At 39.2% G+C, this 25,178-nt stretch overlaps 1 protein-coding gene across 1 annotated transcript; it reads left to right on the plus strand.

Moving 5' to 3' along the window:
• The first annotated feature begins 5,418 nt into the window (after positions 1-5,418).
• LOC149773711 (uncharacterized) lies at positions 5,419-7,230 on the plus strand. The gene has a single exon (XM_089946255.1). It carries the CDS (start codon positions 5,731-5,733, stop codon positions 7,228-7,230), a length of 1,500 nt encoding a protein of 499 aa, XP_089802381.1. The 5' UTR covers positions 5,419-5,730.
• Positions 7,231-25,178: the final 17,948 nt, after the last annotated feature.

Here is a 25,178-nt window from a genome sequence, read left to right on the forward strand (position 1 = left end):
TTTTATTTCATATAAATGTTACAAAATTTGACATATTTACGTTTTATATTTTATTTTTGCTGTAGTTTACGTTGATAGCCATTTTTTGGCTTATACCGTATAACGCTACACCCTGTAACCATTATGGTGCAGAGGCCGTATAACGCTACACTGTATAGCCATTATGGTGTCAAGCCCTATAACGCTACACCCAATAGTCATTATGGTGCCAAGGCCGTGTAACGCTACACCATATATAATCATTATTGTGCCGAGGCCTGTAACACTACCACATACCACTCCATATTTTTGTTCTATTTGATTGTAGGAAAAGATCACTTGCATATCTTGGTCCTAACATTTGCATTAAACTGTTAGCGATAACAGTGCGGAATGCGTTGTTGTTGTTGAGGGGTTTAACGCCATTTTTCAGCACATGATAGGCTATGCATGGCGGCCAGTATTAATGATGGAGGAAGAACCCAGGAAAACCCCGGGAAGAACCACCGACCCACGAGAAGCTACTGGCAAGCTTTCTCACATACACACATTAGCCGAATGCTAGACTCGAACCCACGCAGAGAGGTGAGATGGCAGCGATCCGTAACGGATATCGCTTTAGACCACTCGGCCACTTGGGGCCCCAGCGGAATGCGTGCAGTTGTCATAGTATTTATATATGATAGCGCAAGGTGGACGAATAGCCACTAATGGAATATGTTAGACTCCTGTTATATCAACACTGAGTTCTTTTCTTTTTTTTTTTTTTTTTCTTTTTGACCCTAAAAGTAAGAGACCCCGAAGTGAACCTAAGTATAATAAGATACACATCTGTTTCTTGATCTGTGTCTTTTCAAATTTGACAGTTTTAATTTTTAATTCAAATGACAGAATCCATTTTTGTCTGCATCGGTATAGGATCGAAAAATTAAGCTGGGATATGTTAATGTTCCGAAACTGACTGAATCAAGTTTTGAAAAGGAATAAATGTTGCAATTCTAACTTATCAGCTGTATTTTAATTCTAATATTTGTACGCATCCGGGATTAGCCAAAGTTCAAGTCCCTAACCTATCCTCGGGCAGTTTGGTAGCGCGCCGAGCGTAAAACTTCGTTGATGCACGTCGTCGTCTTTAGGTGCGTAAGGAGTTATTTGTTAATAATATAACTTGCGAGATTTCATTGACTGCTGTGTTTGAAAATAAAATGTGCTCGTCACTAATGATTCACCACCAGGATTTCATTTAAAGCATCATCGATGAACCGAAAATGTAACATATTTAAGAGTGCAATCACTGATAATTGTGTGATTATTTCAGTGATAGACTTGTGTTTACCTTGTCTTCCTCATGGATGCATAATTAAATCTGTATTATCATTCGAGATTTAATTGGAAATATATTGAATTATGTTATGTATGAAAACATGTTTAAATTATTTTTAGCTCTATTATTTGTTGTTTTAATTTCGTTCTTTTCACGTTTGGGACACACACCCAACACACGTTTTTACTCGAATGGTAGTACTGAATACGTTTTGGATTTTCATTCAAATAGTGACACTTAAATTAACAAACTGAACACATAACTCATGGCATCCAGTTGACGACCACAACATATCTTTAGCACGCATGCCCCCCCCCCCCTCGTCTGCCTAATGATCTCTCAAGAGCCCCATTGTTAGTTGCAGACACGTTGGTCCTGAAGCTTGGGTCCCTGGCCATGAGAAATCTACTTTCACCATAAGAGCCAATGTCACAACCGACTGCAGCACATAGGTTATACAAAACCGCGCTGGGTCCTACTAATCTTCATCCAAGATATGAGATCTATAGCCAAAAATCAAACCTCCAAACTCACACCTATATTCACTCCTCCAGATCCAGACAGCTGAAAAAATAACGTCGTAAACGAGACACGGTCACGTACTAATGCAATGATATACTTTACGCACGCGCGCACGTGAAGTCGCTTTTTACAAATTAAATCATTTAATGAAAACTACAGTACAAGATATAAAATTACACCCAAAAAGAATAATCTTAAAATCTACAAGAACTTAAACATTTTCTCGTTCTTTAATTCATGCAGCATTTAAATAATTTATATTCGTCTGTTCAGTTGTAAAACGGATAACTTGACAAATACAATATTGAATTAATAGCGTGGCGTTATATGCAACAAGTCTATCTGTGAAATTTAGAGTAAATACTGAAAAATCAAATATATCCAACAATTCTATAAGATATGACTGATAGCGAAAAGTGAATGGTTCTATAGCATATTACTGATAGCGAAAAGAGAATACAATTTGTATTTCTAATACTGCTATAGCTGAAAATTGCTCGCGTAAAGTGGACAGCTTCCGGACAAAACTTGTGCCGTGTTGTGATGGCTACTGTCTAACTCGATGCAGATCCACGGACATAAAGTATGGGTTTTAGTTTTTCTCACTGCAAGCACTTTGCTTTTGCAGCACGTGGTGAATCTTGTTTTGAAGTATCGTAAGACGTAAATCATATGTAACGCTGTACGCGGAAACGAAACACGACCACATTTTAGTTCAGAATTAATGCATAAATATTAAGTACACAAAACTCCGTTACAACAACATCATGGAAAGGTCTCGTACTATGTACCGATTCAATCGCTATATGCTCGTACAAATCACGAATCACGGACGGAAAACGTGCTGAAAGGCAAGCGATTTCATGATGCTAATACATGCACGTGTCACAGTAAGTCGGCTGGATGAGCGCGTACAGCGTATTATTATTGCACTTTATGACCTGTCGCGAATTAAAACATGCAATACACTTCGCGATGATTCGAGAACTGACAGTAAGGCAGCAATATTCTTCATGCAATATTTCCCTTTAAATACAATATACTGACATCAGGCTACACACTGTTCCGTGACACCATTTATCAACAATTTGTAAGAACATAGACATGTATAAAACGAAATACGGATATAATTGCAATTATAGCAAGAATTCACATAGGCAGATACAGTAGGAAGACGCATACTATATACTCAACGGATTTGCTATAGTAAATTTAGCATTCGGACGGCAAGAGAAAATTAGAAGGAACAGCATTTACTCAAGCAAGAATATCAACAGTAATCGTTAGACTCTGGTGTTGGTGATATCTGGGACATTTAATTAGAGTTCGCATATCATTTTCGAATGAACCGCTCCGGTGGCTTTGTGGTTAGAGCATCCACCTCGGATGCGGGAGATCGTGGGTTCGATCCCTGGCCGAGTGATACTAAAGACTTATGAACATGATACTAACAGCTGCCTCGCTTGGCGCTCAGCATTAAGAGGTTAGTGTTAGGACTGGTCGGCCTGGTGTCAGGATAATGTGACTGGGTGGGACATCAGGCTGCATGTCAGTATAAACTGCCACACTGCAGACATCGTAGCGATATGACTGAAAATTGTTACAGCTACGTTAAAAATCCAAAACACACACACACACACACACACATTCTACTCAATTATAGAAATTAAAAAACTCTTGCATTCTGTGTACGTATTATATATGGGGACATTATCGGAAATTTTGCAAAGTATATAATCTTGCACCTCATTTCCAATGACTTTGAACCTGAAAGATACAGAACAAAATACAACGAGTTTCTAAAAATGCAACCACCGCTCGCCCATGCGCTTCATTTGCCGAGAATACTTCAATGGAAATCTTGACACACTTTGGTAAGCTTGGAAAAATCTCATCGCTATATAAAGAAAGTAGCTGCATGGTTTGTTTGTTGTTTATTTGCTTACCACTACTCAAAACTGTTAAACCACAAAACTCTAAAATTAGATTTTAAAAGCACTACTCCATAGGTTTTTTATTACTAGTTTTCACACAATTCACAAAATCCGTCAAGTGTTTGGTTATTTTCTTCACATATACCAGCACACAGAAGAGTAATTACAGAACATACTCACTAACGACTGTATAAAGGACACGCGTCTTGACGACAAAGTTTTTGGAAGAAAACGATCAGATTAGACCAAAAGTCTTCCTAGAAAAGGAACAAATTTGAGTCTTGGAAAGTAAACGGTATTCATAATGCCCGACTGCTGCAACATGTCAAAAGCGCATAGATAATAATAATATCCATGTTGTATTATGTTTATTTCTCTGTTTCCTCTTCAAAATTGTAATCATAAGTACATTTTTAACTTGGGAAGATATTGTGCAAGTCCTTGACCTCTGGTGCTGAAATCGAGTGGAGGCTAATAAAAGTGATTAATACTTGCACTCGTCGATAAGCACTAGATAAAAATATTTACAATCGAAGCCGTTTTGTTGCCATTGAGCGAGTTTCTTCTTCTCTTCCGGTCTTGGACAAAATGATATCAAATCGTATTTTTGTTACTGCATTGTTTACAATATTTCTTTTTCTTCAGATAAAGCTGACGAATGGCAGGTTCATTTTTCCTAGTTCTCTTTTGCTGGTCTCTGATGACGGTTTCTACACAACAAAGTCAAACTACTTTGCGAAATACCACGTCGGCACAAAGTATTGTATTTCCATTGATCTTTAAACGTGCATGCGCGCGCGCGCGTGTGTGTGTGTGTGTGTGTGTATTTGCCTTTTATGTGACTAAATTTTTTACAGACATATAAAATATGGTGGAGGACAACGAGAACAAGTGTTTTGTTGTAATATATTAATATCATCATTTTGAAATTAGCATGCATGTTCTGTACAACGAAATCTCGTACTATATAAGTATCTACTTTGAAAGACAACGTCGCGCATACAAAACGAGTTCAGATATCACATATGCGTTTGATTTCCTTTGCGTCAAGTAACCAGATCAAATTGTTTCAATGCGTATTTATTATTTGATAGAACTAATGTATTGTACAGGACAATATATAAATATAAGACGCATGTTGATTATATATTAATATTAAAAAACCACGGCAAAAGTAAAAAATATTTAAAGCCGATTGATTAAGTCTTTATCTTCAACATGCCAATATACAATACAAATAACAGTTATGGGATGACTCATATCATGGATTTTACCGTAGTCACTGCATACAAATCTTTTACAGGTGATGCAAGAGTGTTGCACAACGTTGTCAGCAAGCGTCTTAGATTATCTTGTATGGAAAATTCAGGCACACGAATAATTAGAAGCTGAGGAGATCATAATGAAAAAGTAATTGTCACAAACTACCTTGCGGATTAAGAAATGGGCGAACATTTTCAAGGAGAAATTATCTTTATGCTACATTTAAAAGTAACAACATCTACGACTGTAAATTGCCATTACATGCGCATAGCATGGTTCTCTCCTTTTACGTAAGATACGTAATTATTATAGTGGGGAGTGGCCGAGTGGTCTAAAGCGCTGTCCGTTACGGATCACTGCCATCTCGCCTCTGTCTGCGTGGGTTCGAGTCTCGGATTCAGCCAATGTGGGTATGTGAGAAAGCTTGCCAGTAGCTTCTCGTGGGTCGGTGGTTCTTTCTGGGTTCCTCGACCATAAATACTGGCCGCCATGTATAGCCTATCGTGTGCTGAGAAATAGCACTAAACCTAACAACAACAACAACAACAACTTATTATAGTTTACATCAGCTGATAGCGAAACTTGGATTTAGTGAGTTAACATTGGGATAACCAGGCATAATTGGATCTAGATTTTACCTTACATAAATGAATTATTATTTTTTTTTTTGCTTTTTCAGACCCCAAAATTTTGATACTTGGAGCGGGAATGGCTGGAATCACAGCAGCTAAAGCTTTACACGATAAAGGATATCAGAACTTCATCATTCTTGAGGGATCAAATAGAGTCGGTGGTCGCATGAAGGAAACGGTGATTGGCGGGGTCACCGTTGAGGCAGGAGCAGGTTGGATACATCCTGACCCGCAACATATACTACAAAGTCTCGCAGATAGATATAATCTCTCTTACGTTACCTTAGATTCTGATGACCATGTTGTTCGAGATGGCAAAGGGCATGATGTCACCAATGAATTCGACACACGTTATAATACAAGTTTCGGCCCAGCTTTTAAGTTTTTCAACAGTTACGCAAAAGAAGCCCTAGCAAAAGGTAAACCAGATTTTACAATACGCAGTGCATTACTAATGGGAGGTTGGCAGCCAAGGTCTGCTGTTGATGATGTGATAGAAGTCTTTAATATAGATGGTGATTATCCATACGCTCCCGAAGTCCTCTCCGGTTTGAACGCTTATTTTGGCGCTTATGAAGGGGATACAGAATTCAGCACCACAGACGACTTAACAGTCAAAGATAATAGAGGCTTCTCGCATATCGTTAGAAGTTTGCGCGCCGAGTTTTTACCAGATGGAGACCAAAGGCTGCGACTGAATGAGGTTGTTACAGACATTGAAGAAAAAGATGGCGGTATTGTTGTACACACCAAAAACAACGTGACTTACTCAGCAGACTATGTCGTTGTGACTTTTAGTATAGGTGTCCTGCAACATGGCGACGTTCGCTTTTCCCCATACCTACCTATATGGAAAAGAGAGGCCATTCATCAGTTTCAACAGTCTCATCTAATGCATCTTTACCTTCAATTTGCTGAGAAGTTTTGGGACGATAATGAGTTTGTACTATACGCCAGTGAAAGGAGGAACTACTACAATATATGGCAGAATGTCGACAAGACCTTTCCGGGTTCCAACATTTTGCAAGTGTTAGTGCTTGGGGATGAAGTAATCCGGTTGGAGAAAATGAATGACACGGCTATAATAAATGAATTAATCTCGGTGCTCAGGACCATGTACAGTGACCGCAACATTCCTCAATTCATTCATTACTCCATTCCCCGCTGGATTTCAGACCCCCTCTTTCGAGGCGCTTTTTCAAACTGGCCATCAGGATATACGCTGGACACGTTCAACGGTCTCAAGGCACCCGTTGGCAAGATATACTTTGCTGGTGACTATTGTGACCGTTTTCATTACGGAACTATTCAAGCATCCTATCTTTCGGCACTCAGGGTTGTGGAAAATATTGATAAGTGTGTCCTTCGGCCGAGTTCATGTGAAGCTCCTTTCCGACCAAAGTACGATGCACGCGGATGTACTTACCATGAAGCAAAAAATTATAATGCACGCGCCAGAGAAGACGATGGTAGCTGTATCATTTTGAAATGTCCCATTTCATCATCAGGTTCCGTTTATTACGAAAACTATTCATATACGATATTGTTTCTCATTATTCTCTCAATTATTTTTTAATTATCCCGTTAAGATGTTCATATAGTTAAATATCCCTTGAAGTCATCAACAGAGCGATCACTTGACTATTAATTCTGCACATTTATTTCCAGGAAGATGCCTGTAACCTTTGTGTTTTGCTCGTTTCATTTTTATGAAGTATGAATTCAAAACTATAGATATATAATGTTGTATTGATTTTGCATTGCAATGTTTGTGTGCATTACGAACCTGATCCATTTGTGAATTTATTTGTAATAAAATCCCCGAAAAGACTGTACTAGTCGTATCGAATTTTAATTGTTGTGCAGTTTCAGATGTCATATTTTTGTAGACGTTGTAGTAAACGTTTGAAAAATGAATAGGACAATGGAATATGTGACTAAACATGTTCAGAACATAAAGGGGTGTTTTGGAAATTACACGATGAGACGATGCACCGGATTTATTAGCAACATATGACCCACGATATGTCGTCGATACTTTTCGTGCATTTGGATTGTTGACTGTCAATCGTGCAAGAATGGCAAGCTTTCCGCACGAAATCCTTACAAAGGCTTCTCAAAATATCTCAAATGTATCCAGTGAAGAGAGGTCGCATTGTAAAATACTACATCATGATTCATTACAATAAAACACTAAAGGAAAACTACCTCTGGTTACAGTTGCAGCAACTGAACGGCTTAACTCGTTCGGTTTGCTGCCAGTATTAAGCAGACCGTGAAAAATGAAACATACGTACTAGATGCAGTATAAGTAAATTTAATCGTCGGGTGAACATGATTTAGGCAATGGGTAGTCCTATGGCTCCTTCATACGCTTCCCTTTTCAAGGTAAATTAGAAAAAGTTTTTCTTCAAAACGAAAAGTTTAATCCATCTGTTTGGTTCAGATTTTTATATGACATATTTATGATCTGGAACCATTCAAATGAAGAACTGAAAAAATGTATTGATCGCCTAAATCATTTTCACCCGACGATTAAATTTTACTTATACTGCATCTAGTACGCATGTTTCATTTTTAGATGTAAATTTTATAAAAAAAATATTGATAACACTATCTCTACAAATATTCATATCAAGGAAACTAATACCCACCAATATGTGGAATATTCTTAATGTCATCCCATGTCATGTAAAAACGGTATACCATATAGCCATGCCAAAAGATACCGACGCATTAGTTTTCCTCTAATATTTCAACACACTTTAACACAAATAATCACTCTCTACTTGAATGTTCTTTCATGTCAATAGCTATTGTGCATGGTGACATGAATAGACTCATAAAACAAACTTATTGGATTCATAAGTTAGATACTTTGTATCCTAATGGACATAATGCCAATGCACTATATAAAATTGTATAATTTAAATTGATATATTGTATATCCTTTATAACAATATAATTTTAAGTATGACTGTTTGTCTCTATTTTATTTTATTATTTTACTAATTAAAGTTTTATTAGAGACTCGTGTATCTCTTAGATCCTGTCATATATATATATATATATATATATATATATATATATATATATATATATATATATATATATATATATATATATATATATATATATATATATATATATATATAATTGTTATGATGATGCATATCATTTATGACATTACGTAATGACGTAATTGTTGTTTTAAAATAAAAGACGTCATCAGTTACTTTCAAAACATTTCGTGCCTGAAGAAACATAGGTTAAATGCGTAACTAGTTGCACAGAATTTTCGGCCTTTGTGTTTTGTTTTTTTAATCACAATTACAAAGTATACACAAATAGTCAAATACTCATATTAACTAATGTTGCACACTGCGCCCATTATACAAAGTTAGAATTCAATTCAACATCAGCAAATCTAGAATATCACATGAATTTGCACGAGCTTACTACGAATTAACCAAATAGCGAATTACAATATTAATTCTTTACATAAACATTGCTCATATCTCAAAATATGCATGTAAAACACTACAAATGAATCAAACCCTACAAATGGCAATTCTACGTACTAATGATTCTAGTAACGAAGTATACATACTTCACATAATTAAAGATTACCTTGCCGTAATAAATCAACACCACTTCCAACTACCTTCTCTCCAGTCGACCTTCCGGACATGTTTGCAAATTTCTTCCGTGACAAAGTACAAACCATCTGAGATAAGCTTGACACCTCAATTTCAATTGACTCGTCGTCACCATACAGTTGGGATACAGAATTTGAGTGGAAACCATTAACAGCATTTGAACCGGTCTCTATGGATTTCGTACGTACAATCGTGATGAAGAGTGCACCAAAGTCATGTGAACTTGATCCAATTCCAACATCACTGCTGCTTGAGTGCTTAGATCCAGTATTGCCTTCACTAAGTGATGTTATTAATACCTCTCTCTCATCTGGGGAATTCCCATCACTTTTCAAAACTGCCATTGTAAAGCCTCTGCTGAAGAAACCAACACTAGACCATAACGATTTAAAGAACTACCGCCCAGTTTCTAATCTCCCATTCATTTAAAAAATCTTAGAAAAGGTTCTATCCCAGCTTGTATCTCATCTAAATTCAAATAGTCTTTTTAGCAATGTACAATCTGCATATCGCCCTTGCCACAGTACTGAAACTACTCTTCTAAAAGTAGTTAATGACATTCTGTCTGCGTTGGATAGCGGAAAGATTACAGTCCTCACCCTCCTTGATTTGTCTGCAGCATTTGACACAATAGACCAAGATATATTACTTCACCGTCTCCAGCATGTATTTGGCATTCATGATACAGCCTTACTTTGGTTCAAGTCCTACTTGGTCAACAGGACACAAATTGTATCTGCAAATGGAATACACTCCAGCCCAATTGATCTATGTTGTGGTGTTCCACAGGGGTCTGTTCTTGGACCTGTTCTCTTCATTCTGTACGCTCAGTCGCTCTCAAGTGTCATAAATCATCATCCAGTGTCTCACCAGTTGTACGCTGATGACACCCAAATATACAAATCTAGCCACCCAACTGAAGTTGATGCTACCATCCAAGGTGTAGAGAGGTGCATTTTTGATGTGAAATCATAGATGACTGATAACAAGCTGCAGATGAATGATGATAAAACTGAGGCCATTCTGATCACAACACAAAGACTTTCTCATTCACATCCTTTACCTCAAACAATAAATATCAGCAACGCCAACATTCAATTCACACAATCAGTACGAAACCTAGGTGTTACTCTGGACAGTACTCTCACACTGCACCAACATGTCATGAACATATGCAAGGCTGCATATCTTGAGCTGAGACGCATCAGCTCAACTCGCAAATATCTTTCAGTTGATGCCACTAAAACACTTGTGTGTTCATTAGCACTTTCAAGACTGGACTATTGTAACTCAATTCTGTCTGGTTCATCTCAATATCTACTCCAGAAACTTCAAGAAGTTCAAAACACAGTTGCTCGGATCAAATTTAGAGTACCACGATCAGAGCACACCTCCCCGCTGCTCTGTACCCTATACTGGCTATCCATTCGATCCAGAATCGAACACAAAATTTGTTCTCTGTGCTACGTTTCACTGTCGGACTCTAGTCCAAAATACCTATCTGACCTCACCCATGTGTACACACCAGCAAGATACTTATGCTCCTCTTCTGAAAATCGTATACTCATTATTCCCACCATGAAAACAAAGTCATATGGACAGCGTTCTTTTGCATACCAGGGCCCAGCAACGAGGAATGAATTGCCCACTGAACATAGACACACAGACACAGTGATTATGTTCAAGAGGACTCTCAAAACTCACTTATTTCGACTGCAAGAACAAACTTAAAGACCTAATAATGTTTCCTACCTGAAATATGCTCAGCATGTTTTTTTATTTTTTAATGTTTTTCTAATTTCATGTTGTTTGTTTTTGTAATAATATTATTATGTTTCTTATCTTATAGGTGTTGTCTAATGTTGTAAAGCACTAAGAGCTTCTAAAGATTAGGCGCTATACAAAGTCCTCATTGTTATTATTATTATTATTATTATTATTATTATTATTATTATTATTATTGCTATAATCGAGCAAATAAGTCACTAACCTTTCCGAAGCTCCTTTGTAATTCCCAGAATAACAATGTTTCCAGCCAATTTCGAATGATGTCGGAGTAGCTTAGAACTTCCTTATGTAATTTCCGCAAGATGGTTTAGAGACTACTGACGTTTAGTTTCAAGACACTAGATTTAAACTCGCGATACCGATGGTGGCCACGCCTTGCTCAATTCCGAGTGGATGTCGATTCACCCATGGTCTACATAATTAGGATACGTTGCCCCCTCCCCGACAGTTTGTCAAGGGTGGATTTACGACCCCCACTTGATTTCCTTTGAGCCAACACCGGCAATTCCTGCCACTTACCTGTGAATCACATTGAGCAGAATAAGGCGCCAGTCACATGTTCCTATTGCCATGTTATATAAAGCTGGATTCCTCTCCGTCCTTTTGATGTCGGCTTACACTCGCAACATTTATGAAACGAATAATTAGCCTCAAGGTCTAGCATATTCATGTTGCAATCTGGCTATTTTTTCTTACTTATAACGTAACAACCCACCCACCCACCCCCGCTTGAGAATAAAATCGGGATTTTATTCCCCCAAATTTACTCCAAATGCAAATGCGCGTTACACGCGCAATAAAAGAAAAAATCATAGCGACGCTACAAACTGACTACGGACATGAATAGACACACACCATACGGTTATTTATAGAGCTATCTATGCCATTCCAGCGCTGCTACTCATGAAATCAGCTCCTACGTTCTCTGTTCCTTTGACGTATCTGATCTGCATCTGGTACTGCTGTAAGAACAGCGACCATCCCTCCTGACGTAGCCTCTCCAAAACGTCAGCTAGCAGAGTGAGGTGTTCAATCCACATCAGTGTGGCTAGCAAGAGATGATCATCCATGAAGTTGTGGACACCCCTATCGCGCAAGGGGTCCAACAACTTCCGCATCATTCTAGTGAAGATGCTGGGCGCATTCTGGACTCCGAATGGCATGACCAACCATTGGTATGTCCCATCGGGAGTAGCAAAAGAGGGCTTTGCCCTATCCTCCTTTCTAATAGGGATTTGCCAATATCCCTTGGACAAATCCAACTTTGAGAAAATTTCGCCTTCGACACAGAAGCGAAAATATGTTCTGGGTCAGGTAGAGTTTCCACTTGAAATTACGTCACCTGATTCAGCTTCCGGTAGTCGACACAAAACCGATGTGTGCCATCCTTCTTCTGCACTAGGACTACCGGAGAGCTGTACGGAGAGTCAGCGGGCTCGATTACTCCCAGAGAAATCATCTACTCGATCTTCTCTCTTACGATGTGTCGTTTTGTGTGGGGCAAGGGGTAGGGTTTTCGCTGGACTGGCCTGTCGTCTACCAGCTTTAACCCGAACTCAACAAGTGACGTTCTCCCTGGTATTTCCGTAAGCACATCGGAATACCCGGCCAGCAACGTCTCTATCTCTTCGCGCTGTACCGTAGTCAACATGGGGTCGCACTACACGTCCGAGGGGGTCTCAGCCCTCGTTAACGGACAGCTCGGGACAGTATTCGCCCATTCCGTGTCGCCTTCGGCGTCCTCTGTGACCATCGTGGCGACGACAAAATCGCTGACCGTCTCCCTCTCCCGGTATTTCTAAAGGAGATTGGCATGAAATAGCTTCTCCTTAGTCGGTAGTCGTATGCGATAGGTTTGACCTCCGACTTTCCCGGTTACGACGTATGGCCACCTCCAAGAAACTTGCAACTTGTTGTGTTCTTGGGGCAACAGCAACAACACATTGTCGCCTACGTCATACTGGCGTGGTTTCACGCGCTTGTTGTAATACTTCGCTTGATGCGCCTTTGCTCGCTTAAGGTTCTCCTGTGCGAGTGAACAAACTTCCTCTAGTTTGTTTCGCAAATCCGCGACGTACTGATAGGTAGTACGTACCTCTTCTACAGCGTGATCGTCCGTCCACAGTTGTCTCAGTACGACAATTGGGCCACGTACGGTCCTCCAGTACAAGAGTTCAAAGGAAGAAAACTCTAAACTCGCTTGGGGTACTTCCCGATATGCGAAAAGCATTGCAGGAATAATACCGATCTCAATCTTTGGGGCGGCCTTCGCACAGTTTCTTGAGCGTAATCTTTATTGTCCCGTTAAACCGTTCGACCAGTTCGTTACATTGGGGGGTGATACGGTGTAGTTGTGAGGTGTTTAATCGACATCAGTCGGTTTACCTCTGCCATCACGCGACTCATGAATTGTGTCCCTTGATCGGTCAGGATCTCGTTGGGCATTCCGACTCTTGACCAAATCTCAAACAGAGCTTTCACGACAGTTTCCGAATCAATATCACGCAACGCAACTGCCTCGGGATAGCTTGTAGTGTAATCTACGATAATTAGAATTTGCCGATTTCCGTGTGAAGACGCGGGTTTTATCGGTCCGATTAAATCCATCGAGACGCGTCGAAATGGTTCGTCGATAATAGGGGTACTTCCCAAGGGGACGGGTCGATGATCCGTTTTCGGTGCCATTTTCCGACACTTGTCACAGAAGAGACAGAACCGCTTGACATCTCCCTGGACCCCTGGCCAGTAAAAATCTTTGATAAGACTGTCACGCATCTTGGCAATTCCTACGTGTCATCCCACGAGACTTTCGTGCGCGAGTTTTACCACCATGCCTCGCTTATCTTTCTGCACGACGACTTGCGTAAAGTGTTCGCTATCTTTCCAGGCGTGGCGATACAAGATCCCCTTCTCGTACGCAAACTTCACCGCGCCATTCGGAATTTCCTTCTCCGTTTCCTCTGCAGTGTATTTGTGCAACTGCGCCAGAGTTGCGTCCTCCTGCTGAAGCTCCCTCAATTCGGCCGGAAGTACGTTACTGACCGGTGTCGACGTAACTTGCATCGGAGTCGGTTTCGTCTGTCGACTTTTGGACCTGGTTTCGACAGCACTCACCGGCATCGGCGTCCAGGTTTCGGGGTTCGGTTGTGGCACACATAACGACATCCCAGTATGACGTCATGTGACAGTCCAGCCAAGCACGCAGCTTAAATTTGCCCCTTCACGTACGGTGAAACGAGGTCAATGACAACCACTGGCAACGAGTCACGCGTGCTGTTCCCGTACTGGACTTATATTACCTCCCTGTGTAGTCCTCAGGCTTCACGTATTTCTTGTCGACAAGGGCTGAAACGCTACACCCAGTGTCGTGCAAGATGGTGACACCTTCTCCGTTGACAGTTGCAGACGCAAGGTTTGCTGGTTTACAACTTGCCTCCGGGTCGCATTCCTTTCTAGCAACGGCATTCACCTGGGTCTGCCTGCCCTTGGGACAGTTCCTGGCAAAATGCCCCGGGCGCTTGCAGTTGAAACACGTAGGCGGTTTTCGTGGGCCTATGGGTGTCATCCTGACGGTTACAGACAGCCGGCTTTCCATCCCCCACAAGGTGCGAATCAGTGGGTCGGGGTCGGTCCGCGCCCCCGGAACCTCCAGTCTTCGAGTGTGCCTGCTAGTACCTCTCCGCCATACTAGAGATCTCTTCGAGCGTCCGGTGTTCTCTCTCTGCTAGAAAGGCTATCAACTGGCGACGATACGTACTCAAAACATGCTCCTTGAGTATGACCTCACGTAGCCCGTCGTACGATCGTTCGACGTCGGCCATCTTCATCCACTTCTCAAATAACTCTCGAACGCGGATGTGGAATTGAGATTGGGACTCCGTTGTCTTTTTCGTCAAGTCCCAAAAAGGTTTACGGTTAGTTTCGGCAGTCAGACGATAATGACAAAGAAAGACCTTCTTAAGCGCATCGTAGTTATCAATCTCGTCGGTAGGTAAGTTGTGGTAAACTTTGCGAGCTGCACCTTGCAAAAGAGGTGAGACGTTGATCGCCCAATGTTGCGGCGGAATTTTGTGAGCGGCCGTGAGTTTCTCAAATTGCACGAGGAAATCGTCAATGGACTCATTGTCACTGAATCGCGGAATACTTATCTGCACCATTCGGTGGTCGATGAATGGTCGTACGCTTTCCCCAGGGATCTTACGGGAGTCGTCCTTATCGTTAGCCCTAGCTTCTACCCTTACCTTTTCCATTTCGAGAGCGTGAGCTCCAGCTCTTTCTGGGTTTCGCTTTCGGCGGATATCCGGGCCAGCTCTAGTTCTTTCTGTGTCTCTCTTTCGGCGGCTTTTCCAGCCTTCTATTCTTTTATTCGTTCTTCTATGAACTCCGCCAGGCGATCTCCCTCGTAGCCGAGATCTTCCGCGCCTATGGCACGGAATTCCTTAACCATCTGTCTTTCAGTAGCCATGTTATTATTCTATTAACAATAAGTGATACCTTGTCTCAGCTTACTAAACAACTGACAGATTTTAAGCAAATACTTACCTGTCGACCCAGCTAACGTTTTCGCTCAGGTAAGATATTTGCTCGATATTGGCTTCACAATTACTGCAAGTAATCAAAATCTACCAAGCATGCAAATATTAAAATATAACATACACAAGATGAAAAATCGAACGAATTCAAATACATAGGATGTCAAATATCTCACACTGTTCACTACTACTGCCTAACACTGACCGAAGCTAACAAGATATTGCTAGTTTAACATTGTGACAGTTTTACGATTGTAATCAAGTGATATATGATACTAAATTGTTATATTGTGTAATCTGATACACATTGTCATTCAGCATATCTTAAAATCTTGCGTCTTAAACATTACACAAAGACGCTTAATCATTACGAAGTTTGACGTAATCATGAGGAGACAATACATTTTTAAGTAGCTATTTTACGAACCGTTCGGTACGATGAATATACTTTTATGATTAAAGGTGTATTGTAATTGAAGATATATTTATAATTCAAGATATACTGCAATTTACTAGCGAATTACAAAAGATAACATACAAGCTTTAAAATTACACAATGGCTTATTAAAATAAATCATGTAGAGTTTAATAAGTAACCATTGCCAAATATATTCATATTTTTTGTTTTAATATTTAAAATGATCTTAGACCTTGCCCAGTGAAGGCACATAACTCAATTTTAAAGAACACTTTAAATTGTTTTGAAATTAATACACTCGTCAAAACCGACACCTATAATAGTATTTGAGTAAGCAAGGCACAGTTTCATAAAGTTATCAAAGTAATTGTTTATGTTGGATTTAATTTTAAAGCTCTTAAATGCCATTGTTCCATCGATCGATTGACTAAGCGAGCGAGCTGGAGAGTGAGTGCGAAAGGGACAGCTACATATATTTATATATAATTAGAAATACACATACAACGTTGTGTTATCCTCTTTGGTACATTAACGTTGTTGTTGTTGTTATGGGTTTATCGCCATATTCAGTACAACATGGTCTATTCATGCTGGCTAGTATAACCTGTGGAGGAAGAACCCGGGAAAAACCACCAACCCACGGGAAGCTACTAGCAAGTTCTTTTTTCTTCACATAACCTCATTGCCGAGTCCAGGAGTAGAACCCATACAGACAGCGTCGAGATGGCAGTGTTCCGTAACTGGGCACTTTAGACCACTCGGCCACTGGGAGCCCCATATAAACATTAAATATGACATCAAACCTCAAACAAGATAATTTTAGTATGTTTCGGTCACTATACCGTTTGTGCAAATTACGGTGATCTCGAAATACATGTATGAAAATGGGAAAAAACATGTCAAATACAGTTAAGTATCTTTCTATATATTTTGAGCTAAAAGAGTTATAACCCACAAAATATGTACGAAGTTATGATCCGACATTTTAGTTTTTATATTCCAAAATTCTGCTAGTACTCCAGATGTGAAACATCAATTCGTACAATAAAGTAAGAAATCTGATTCGGTTAGGACCCTTTGGTCACACCCTCGTCAGGATTCTAACCTAATGTAATGTCGCTCTCTTAGTAAGAGGGGTGGTTAATTGGATTTGGCTGGCATTATCTATAGGATGACCTCCCTTGATACTATAGCCCAGCGGGAGTGAAAGAAGAATGGACTTTCAACAGAGAACTGAGCGAGATTACTGGAAAGAAATAAAGCAATTCGAGTCCACGTTGAAAAGAAAATAACAAATGTAATTAGAACAAATTAATAACGGCAATTCCAATTCAAGTTAGATTATATCAATAGAATGTAACAGGTGTTTCCAATTTGGATTTATTTCATCATCATAAAGAGAAGTGAAAAGAGCGCAATGTCCACGACCGATTTGCATCACCTTCCTGTCTGGACCGTATATCAACGTCTCCTAGTTCATCCTTCCTAAGCTCTATGATTTGCCCCTTCATGGACTTCCTGATTCTTTTATTTTGACCTCGACCTTCTTTTCCCCGGACTTCTGTCTTCAGATTGTCTCGTCTTTCTCTCAAAAAGCTGTTCCTTAAAGGACAAATTTACCCCATAATTATGTATACCCCGATCTCTAGAGGTACATACAATTCACTTACGTTACTCAGAGCATGTTGGCTCCATACACTGCGTAAATTCTTGCTTAGTGCGGTTGGACATTGACCTCGCTTCCAGCGGCAGGTCTTAAATTACCACGTAAGCATCCATCGAATATTACCGTATCATTTTACGTATGCTGCTACATGTTCGATTACTATTGCATGAAATTCACAAATTGTAACTAACAGCAATTCTTAATCTATAAGATTACTCAAACATTACAAAATCAGATATACTTAGGTAAGTATCGTTAACTCACGATATCTGTATCATCCTAACAAACAAAGGAAGTTTTTTCATATAACCCTTTGAATTCCTACACATATGAACATTTGGATCGCATGAAATCAGTTCTACCAATAAACTAATAACTGTAAAATTAAAAGGTAAATTGCATAACAATCCTAGGATCAAAACTTGAAATTGAATAAAATAAATGAACGATACATACTATATGAATCTAGTCGTAGCAATTTCATTTGCATAAAACAAACAATCAAATAATATAATAGTACGTGAAACTAAAATTGCGTACCTTATTGCTGTTGTCTTTCAGATCTTGTGCGTCCTAGCACTTTACCCTGTCTTTCAATTTACAAGACGGCCACCTGGTCCCTATCTTGTTTAACGAGGAAAGTACTAATCGCCTTATGCCTCCCCGGAGTCGACTCCACTTCCTCATTCCAGGAAATTTTCAGACTAAAGAATTTTGACTAAGGTCGTCACTATAAAGTCTGATTGCTCTAAAGTGTACGCCCTAATTTATTCTGCCCAATCGTGGGCAGCGGTCCCTAATTTTTCCCAAAGAAATAATTACTTTCATCAGGTTTAGACAGCTCAGAATCTGTGAATGACAGTGCGTAACAGTTTCATTTTTTGAATAATGATAAGTGGACATATGTTTCTACCAAACGGTTAGGGTTGGTAACTCAGATGTTTGCTTTCTATAGACTGTGTTAAGATACACCGGTCAATTTCACTGAGTTGGAATGCTGCCCTTTGAAGTTTATACTGACATGGGGGAAGATGAACGAAGAAAGGTCGAAGTGACCCTTCACAAAGACTTTTCTGGCTTAAATGCGATAATATTTAATGCTAAATGCATTCAGTATTCGACACATCGCACTTAATGACAATATTTATTGTTCATATCGTATTACTTCCGCCGCAAACATATTACTTTTGAATCACCAACTTTTCCATACCTTGTAGGGTATATTTTACTCTGAACCGATTCAATGTTCTGACAACCACTGCGAATATGGAATATTTCATACCTTTGTCATGAATGCTAATTTAAAAATGAATACTCTCATTTACTGCGTGTCACACAACATAAATTTCATTCTGACATTTTTCCTACATTGCATTGCAACATTTGTCTTAGAAATATATACTTTTCCGTTTAAAGAATAATACGATTGCAATTAACAATTTTGTATTAAAAATGACAATAATCCGCATCGCTTACGTAGGATGGTACTAAGGAAAATATATACTATTTTCTATGGATAAAAATGTATTAATTCTGTCCAGTGTTTATAAACCGCTTTATGCAGTTTAACAAATATCCATACTATTTATTGGTTAATAACTTCAATAGCGTAAAAGTCTTACCGGCAACATAAAAGTATTGTAATAAATTTAGAACATGCGCATTTGGTTATAGCATCCTGTTTTAAGGAATTCTTAGATTTGTATGATTACTTGTTTGATTATTGGAAATTGGTCCAATGGAAATTTTCCTTAGCCCGAAATAATTAGCGAATTACTAGGAGCAAACGTCACGAAGTGAAAGTGACATTCCATGATGCCATTGTTTACTTTTAGTGAATTCAGGTTGGAGCCGCATGAGTGTCCCTGTCGTTCCATAGCCCCTATTAAAATATTCTGGTGTATTTGGTGATGTGGCTGTAGGTGCAGTGTTTACGGTAAGAGACTGGTAAATTGCAAAATGAAATAAACAAGAATGGAGTCAGCGTTACTACTTAAATCTTATTTAATCTCATATTTATTTTTGTTTTATTGCTTGTTTGTCATTATTAAAAATTTATTCTTATTGTGCATGCTTTTATAATATAATCTTGTTTACATGATTTGGAAATGTTTTCAAAAATTTGTTTGACCTTGACTGGATCAATTGTAAGCACATAAAGCTGACCTAGTTCTCGACCTTAATTCAAAATTAGTAACGGTCACGTGAACAAGTTATTTTAAAAAGATTATTTTATTGTTGAATAATAAGGCTGAGATCGAGGCTGCGTTAAATACCTGACCCTCGAATTGTAAATAGTTTTAGTGAAGTAAACAACTTTAAAATTTTATTCTCGGAGTAAAATGATTGGTTCTTATCAATGACATACAGGGGCTACGTGATTCTTTTATATGTCAACATGATCACGTGACCCTTATCCGGGGCGTAAAATTCATGTTTTAGACCATTGTTTTAGAGAAATAATTTCAGTTTAGCTTTAACATTGGAAAGTGTCTGTTGTGTCGTGTGGAGTTATTTCGAATTATTTGGATTCAAAGTGATTAATTCTTTTTTTCATGGATATATACGTGTATTCATACGAAATTCTTGAACAAAGTCATCTCTTATAAATAATTTATTCAGACTTCCAAAACGGAGTGATATTTCTTGTTTCTACAAGGAACTATAGACTTTAACACTGTACAGGTTACAACATACGTCTTCGCCTTCCATCTTGGATTCTTTGTCGAGAATCGATCTTGAATTTATTAGAACATTTTATTATTAGGACTTCTAAAATTTTATTCGTGGATTATTCTGGGATTATTTTGGATTTGATTCTTAAAACCGTAAGTTTATATTTTTTCATTTTTATAGTATTTTTCCGGGGAAATAAATTATTATATTTTTCAAAGCTTGTTGTTGTCATTCTTTCTTGTGTTACTGTTTATTCGAGCCTAAACACGTAACATAAGACTCGGCAGATACCATTATGTCGACATGGTGGCAAATGAGATGCAATTTTACTGGCGAAATGCAGCCTAAAACCATGTTTCGACTAGCCTAAGGTGGCGTAGTAAAAATAGTTCCCTGTGTTAATGGATAGTTGTATCATTTCTACGGCGTGAACTGCTGACGTAACGGAAAGTAGATGAAGAGAAACTGTGCACATGTTCGGTTGATAGACAATAGGAAAGTTGTAAGATCTGTGGTCTTGCATTGATTAGAGTAAAATTTATGTATAGAATGGTAACGTTGGGCTTTCTAATTTACAACTGAAGTTGTATGGAAGCCTTTGGAAGTTTGGGGTAAACTTATACTTCTAGAGGAATGGAGCCAGGGTTTGACACCGCTCGGTCAAACAAATACCCCTGGCTTGTAACAGTAAATTATTTGATTTTTGTGTTACTTTTGTCCGTGAGCGATTTTTGATGAATTAAACAAGAACCTCTTGATAACTGTGCTCAGAAATAATGTTATGTTCTTGGAGCTTATATTTAAACTTATGTGACATCTCTGAATGGAAAATCCCCATAAAGAAAGTGTCTATACTACAATATCTTGCCATGATATATGAACGAAAATATTGTGTTTTATTGCCAAGTACAACATTATTGGGGGTGATTAGTCTCAGCTTTAACTATTTCAAAACGCCAAGTTTGGTTCCCCCACTAATGCATGTACAAAGCATAGCTGTCAGAAACCATGGTATCCATAGTTATCTGGCAACCAGGTTCAGCACAACTAGTAGCCAACATTTTCTGTATCGTCACAATATAGACAAGTTCTTTCAAGAAGTCCTTCACTTTAAGGAATCAATCTTCACCATTGCTTCACTCTGAGGATTTGTATAGCCCGGATGCTTAGGTCGATGGTGATGATGGTTCGAAGGACTGGTATGGTTTTCTTAGTACGAAAGGCTAAAGGCTCTGTACCAGTTGGTCTGCGTGATAAAGAGGTTCTCCGGAAATAATTCGGTAGGCCAGGATGAGCGGACTACACGAAGCTGTATCGTCACGTTTGGGCGGGAGCTGTGGAATAGAAAACATCTCTTGTTCGTCTACTGGATGCTACGAGATAATGTCATACGTTCATTACATTTTTGAATCAGTTTAATTAAATATCATTATATAGCTTGTTAAAACCTTACTTCCAAATGCCGTGCTCACATGAGGTCCCACGTGTAAATCCAGGGGGCCCAGCCAAAATGATCCAAATCGGGTACCGCGTTTGCTAAGGCCGTTACTGTTCACCGTCTCATTTCAAACACCTTTCTGGACTCATGCTTTGAGTGAGCTAGGAACATGCCGTTTGCATACCAAGCACCCTGGAATGTAAATTCCAAAGGCTGGGCACAAGCAGTGTGCCTCTAGTATGTTCTGGAATTTAAATTCCAAAGGCTGGGCACAAGCAATTTGCCTCTAGTATGTTCTGCTCTGTCAGGTATATACTTACCATCTGCCTTCTTTTGACGGCCTGGGACTAGATTTCTGAGGGAATGTATAGAGGCTTTGATCCCTTCATTCTGTCGTTAAAAATAATTTATGGAACTTCGTTCTTACGCATATGCTGTAGATTGGTCACGCGGGTGAGGGACCAGTGTCTTGATTGATTATGTGTTACGATTCTGTGCTTTTAAAATAAGTAACATAAAAGGGTGTAAAGCAAGAAGCATTGTAAAAGATCTTTGTTTCCTTTCCTCGTTTCCATATTGTTTCTTTCCAGCACCGTTGATCGACTCTCTACCTTTCTGCACTGATTTTCAAGATCCAAAATGCAACCATCATACTATTCCGCCTCGTTTCTACATGAATCTTATTTTCATCTTGAATAGATTACCTCAGTTCAACATGACAGAGATAGAAAGCATCAGTACGTTAAGTTTTTCATGCCGCGAATACTGTTGGTTATCTTGCAAGATTTTCAAAACAACTTTGATTGGCAATTTTTAAGCAGACTCTTCACCTTCTCTATCATTTACGATATTCTGGATCTTGGCTTTTGCCGGCTCATTTTCACAAGAAGCTCCTAGGTATCGTCTCAGCACTATAGTTAATGACCAGTGCAGCGGGTCGGGCGTACAAGTCACACTATTCTCCGCGCATCAATGCGTGTAATTAACAAATTAAAAGAAATAAAAACATGAAAGTAAAAGAGACTGCGGACTTCATATAGTGTACCGTTTGTTATCCTTAGTATTCAAATTGCTAAAAATCACGATCCTGTACCTCTTATACTTTCCTATACGTGCATTATGCCTATTTCCCCACTTTGGACCTATTAACCTGTAAGTATCCCCACTTTTTATGATCAGAGTAGCTTGTCATCAATATAGCTCTCAAAGCCTTAACAGTGTTAGTACTGTGAGTTCTCTTATCAAATCATTCACGGGAAATATCCCTTGGTGCATAAAGGTAAATTTGCCACAGTCCTTTTTTAACCAGCTATGCACAAGCAATCCCATGCTTGAGTTGTTGCGCTTTCTAACGTCTCAACATCACTTCCACCTGTCCAATAACCGCAAGGACTGTAGTATATTTCGATTAAGCCATCTAAGCCACTACGTTCTTTTCATTCATATTTATTTGTTTCTTTGTTTATTGCCTCCAGTGAGTGGACTATATCCACCTAATGGCCCCAGTGACAATCTTAAACTTCCTACCTGTTTTGACGATCCGTCTGATGATTCGTTCTCGTGTAAGATTAATCGTGGTCGAGTCATGGATGAGACCTGCGTCAGCTGGTTGACTTGGTATTGCTTGATACCTTATCAGCAAGTTATGTCTGTAATACCCAGCATAAACACTAAATGTATGTGCTTCTTCAGGGTTTGACTAGTTGTTAGAATAAAGTCGAATATCCAACCGTATTCAAGGCCCAAAGTATCTGTATCCAGGAATTTGCTTTTCCACAAGGGTATCATCTCCATCGTATGCCAGGTAGCTTGAATAATGGCGCAGCAACATCGCCTTCAATGACGTTTCTAAGGAAAGTGAACCTTTTGCTCCGAATCGAACACAAGTTCCAGTGTTCGCAGCTTTACTCTTGCCTTTGAACCCGCGTTGAATTTGAAATAATAGTTTGCATGCGGAATTACACACAATATGAAGACATAGTGATTTTATATACAACAATTGTGTTATACAACAAGTGGCATTCAACATGGCAGCACGAGAAAAGATCAATTCTGCTTAATACCGTCATTGACTTTTCTGCACAGGCAAGCCCCAAATTACCCAAACATGGTGACATGTGTTCAAGCTTAGTTCGCCTGGTGACTACTGGTCTGGCTAAAACACAAAAAACCAACAGTTGCTGAATACGACTTTGAGATGGTTATCGTGAGATCGGTTGTATATAATTCTGACGGCAAGGGACAAATAACCGTCTTATGATGTACGTTGAGACTTTTGTGTAGTGCTTCAGTCGTCAGCAAGAAGTAAATCGTGCAATAGTTTATATTTTTTCCATAATCGATGATGCTAGCACCGTGGACGACTTGGGTTCGAGTGACGATAAGCTTGGATTAAAAAAAGTTAACAACGAAAATATACATATACAATGACGAAATGTTTCAGCAATGCTCTAGTCGATGCTTCTGACCGACGCAGTGAAGACGCGCGCGATCAGCTAGAACTTTTACACGAGTACATGGTTGCACGCGAACGTGTCAAAGATATCTTACAATTGAAACAAACTGAACAAGAGGACCTCACAGCGCTACCGACACAGGTTTGCACCGCTGATTAAACCAACAAAAGAGATTGCAGGGAAGACCTCTGAAACTGTGGATCCAACAAAGAAAGTCGTGGACACAATCGCCAAGATCATGGGAACACAGCAACGACTTGGTTTTATCAAGCATTAGCTAAAACAATTAGCACACATTCAAAACATGTTGGAGGACATGCAAGAGAACAAGAGCAACAACCATTCGAATACAAATCAAAAGTACTCACACCAATTCAAAACTTTTAAGGACCGGCACGGCAAGAGATTTTATACGAACTATATGTTGCGATGCAGTGTATTGTTGTAAATACAACCCACAACCTCAAATCAATGATGACAGTATCATAAACGAAGCCAGAACTCTATGAAACTTTCTCTACACCAGTTATTACAGGGGCGTCACACACACACACACACACACACACACACACACACACACACACACACTTGATATTACACTAGCTAATTTTCGCCTGTACGGCCTAATATCTAAACATAATCGTTTGGTGGTCTTCCTGTCAAAAACTCCTTTGCGTCTTTAATAGATAATGGTACCGTCTGGAAAGAAGTTGAACTTACCACTAGCACGTACATTGAATTGATCATTGACGAGATTCAAAGACGAATTCTATTACAGACTGGTGAAAACTCTACAACTGCCATTCGGAAACATGAACCCAGACTCATCTATGCTATATCAATTAAATGCACGCATTATGAAGTTGAAACTGCGCGTTCGTCAAATACAAG

This window comes from Sinohyriopsis cumingii, unplaced genomic scaffold (genome assembly GCF_028554795.1).
Source record: "Sinohyriopsis cumingii isolate HCF-2022 unplaced genomic scaffold, ASM2855479v2 utg000622l, whole genome shotgun sequence".
Classification (NCBI taxonomy): Eukaryota; Metazoa; Mollusca; class Bivalvia; order Unionida; family Unionidae; genus Sinohyriopsis; species Sinohyriopsis cumingii.

Coding starts and splice junctions, on each gene's coding strand:
- LOC149773711 (XM_089946255.1), top strand. CDS start 5,731: ATGGCTGGAATCACAGCAGCTAAAGCTTTACACGATAAAGGATATCAG.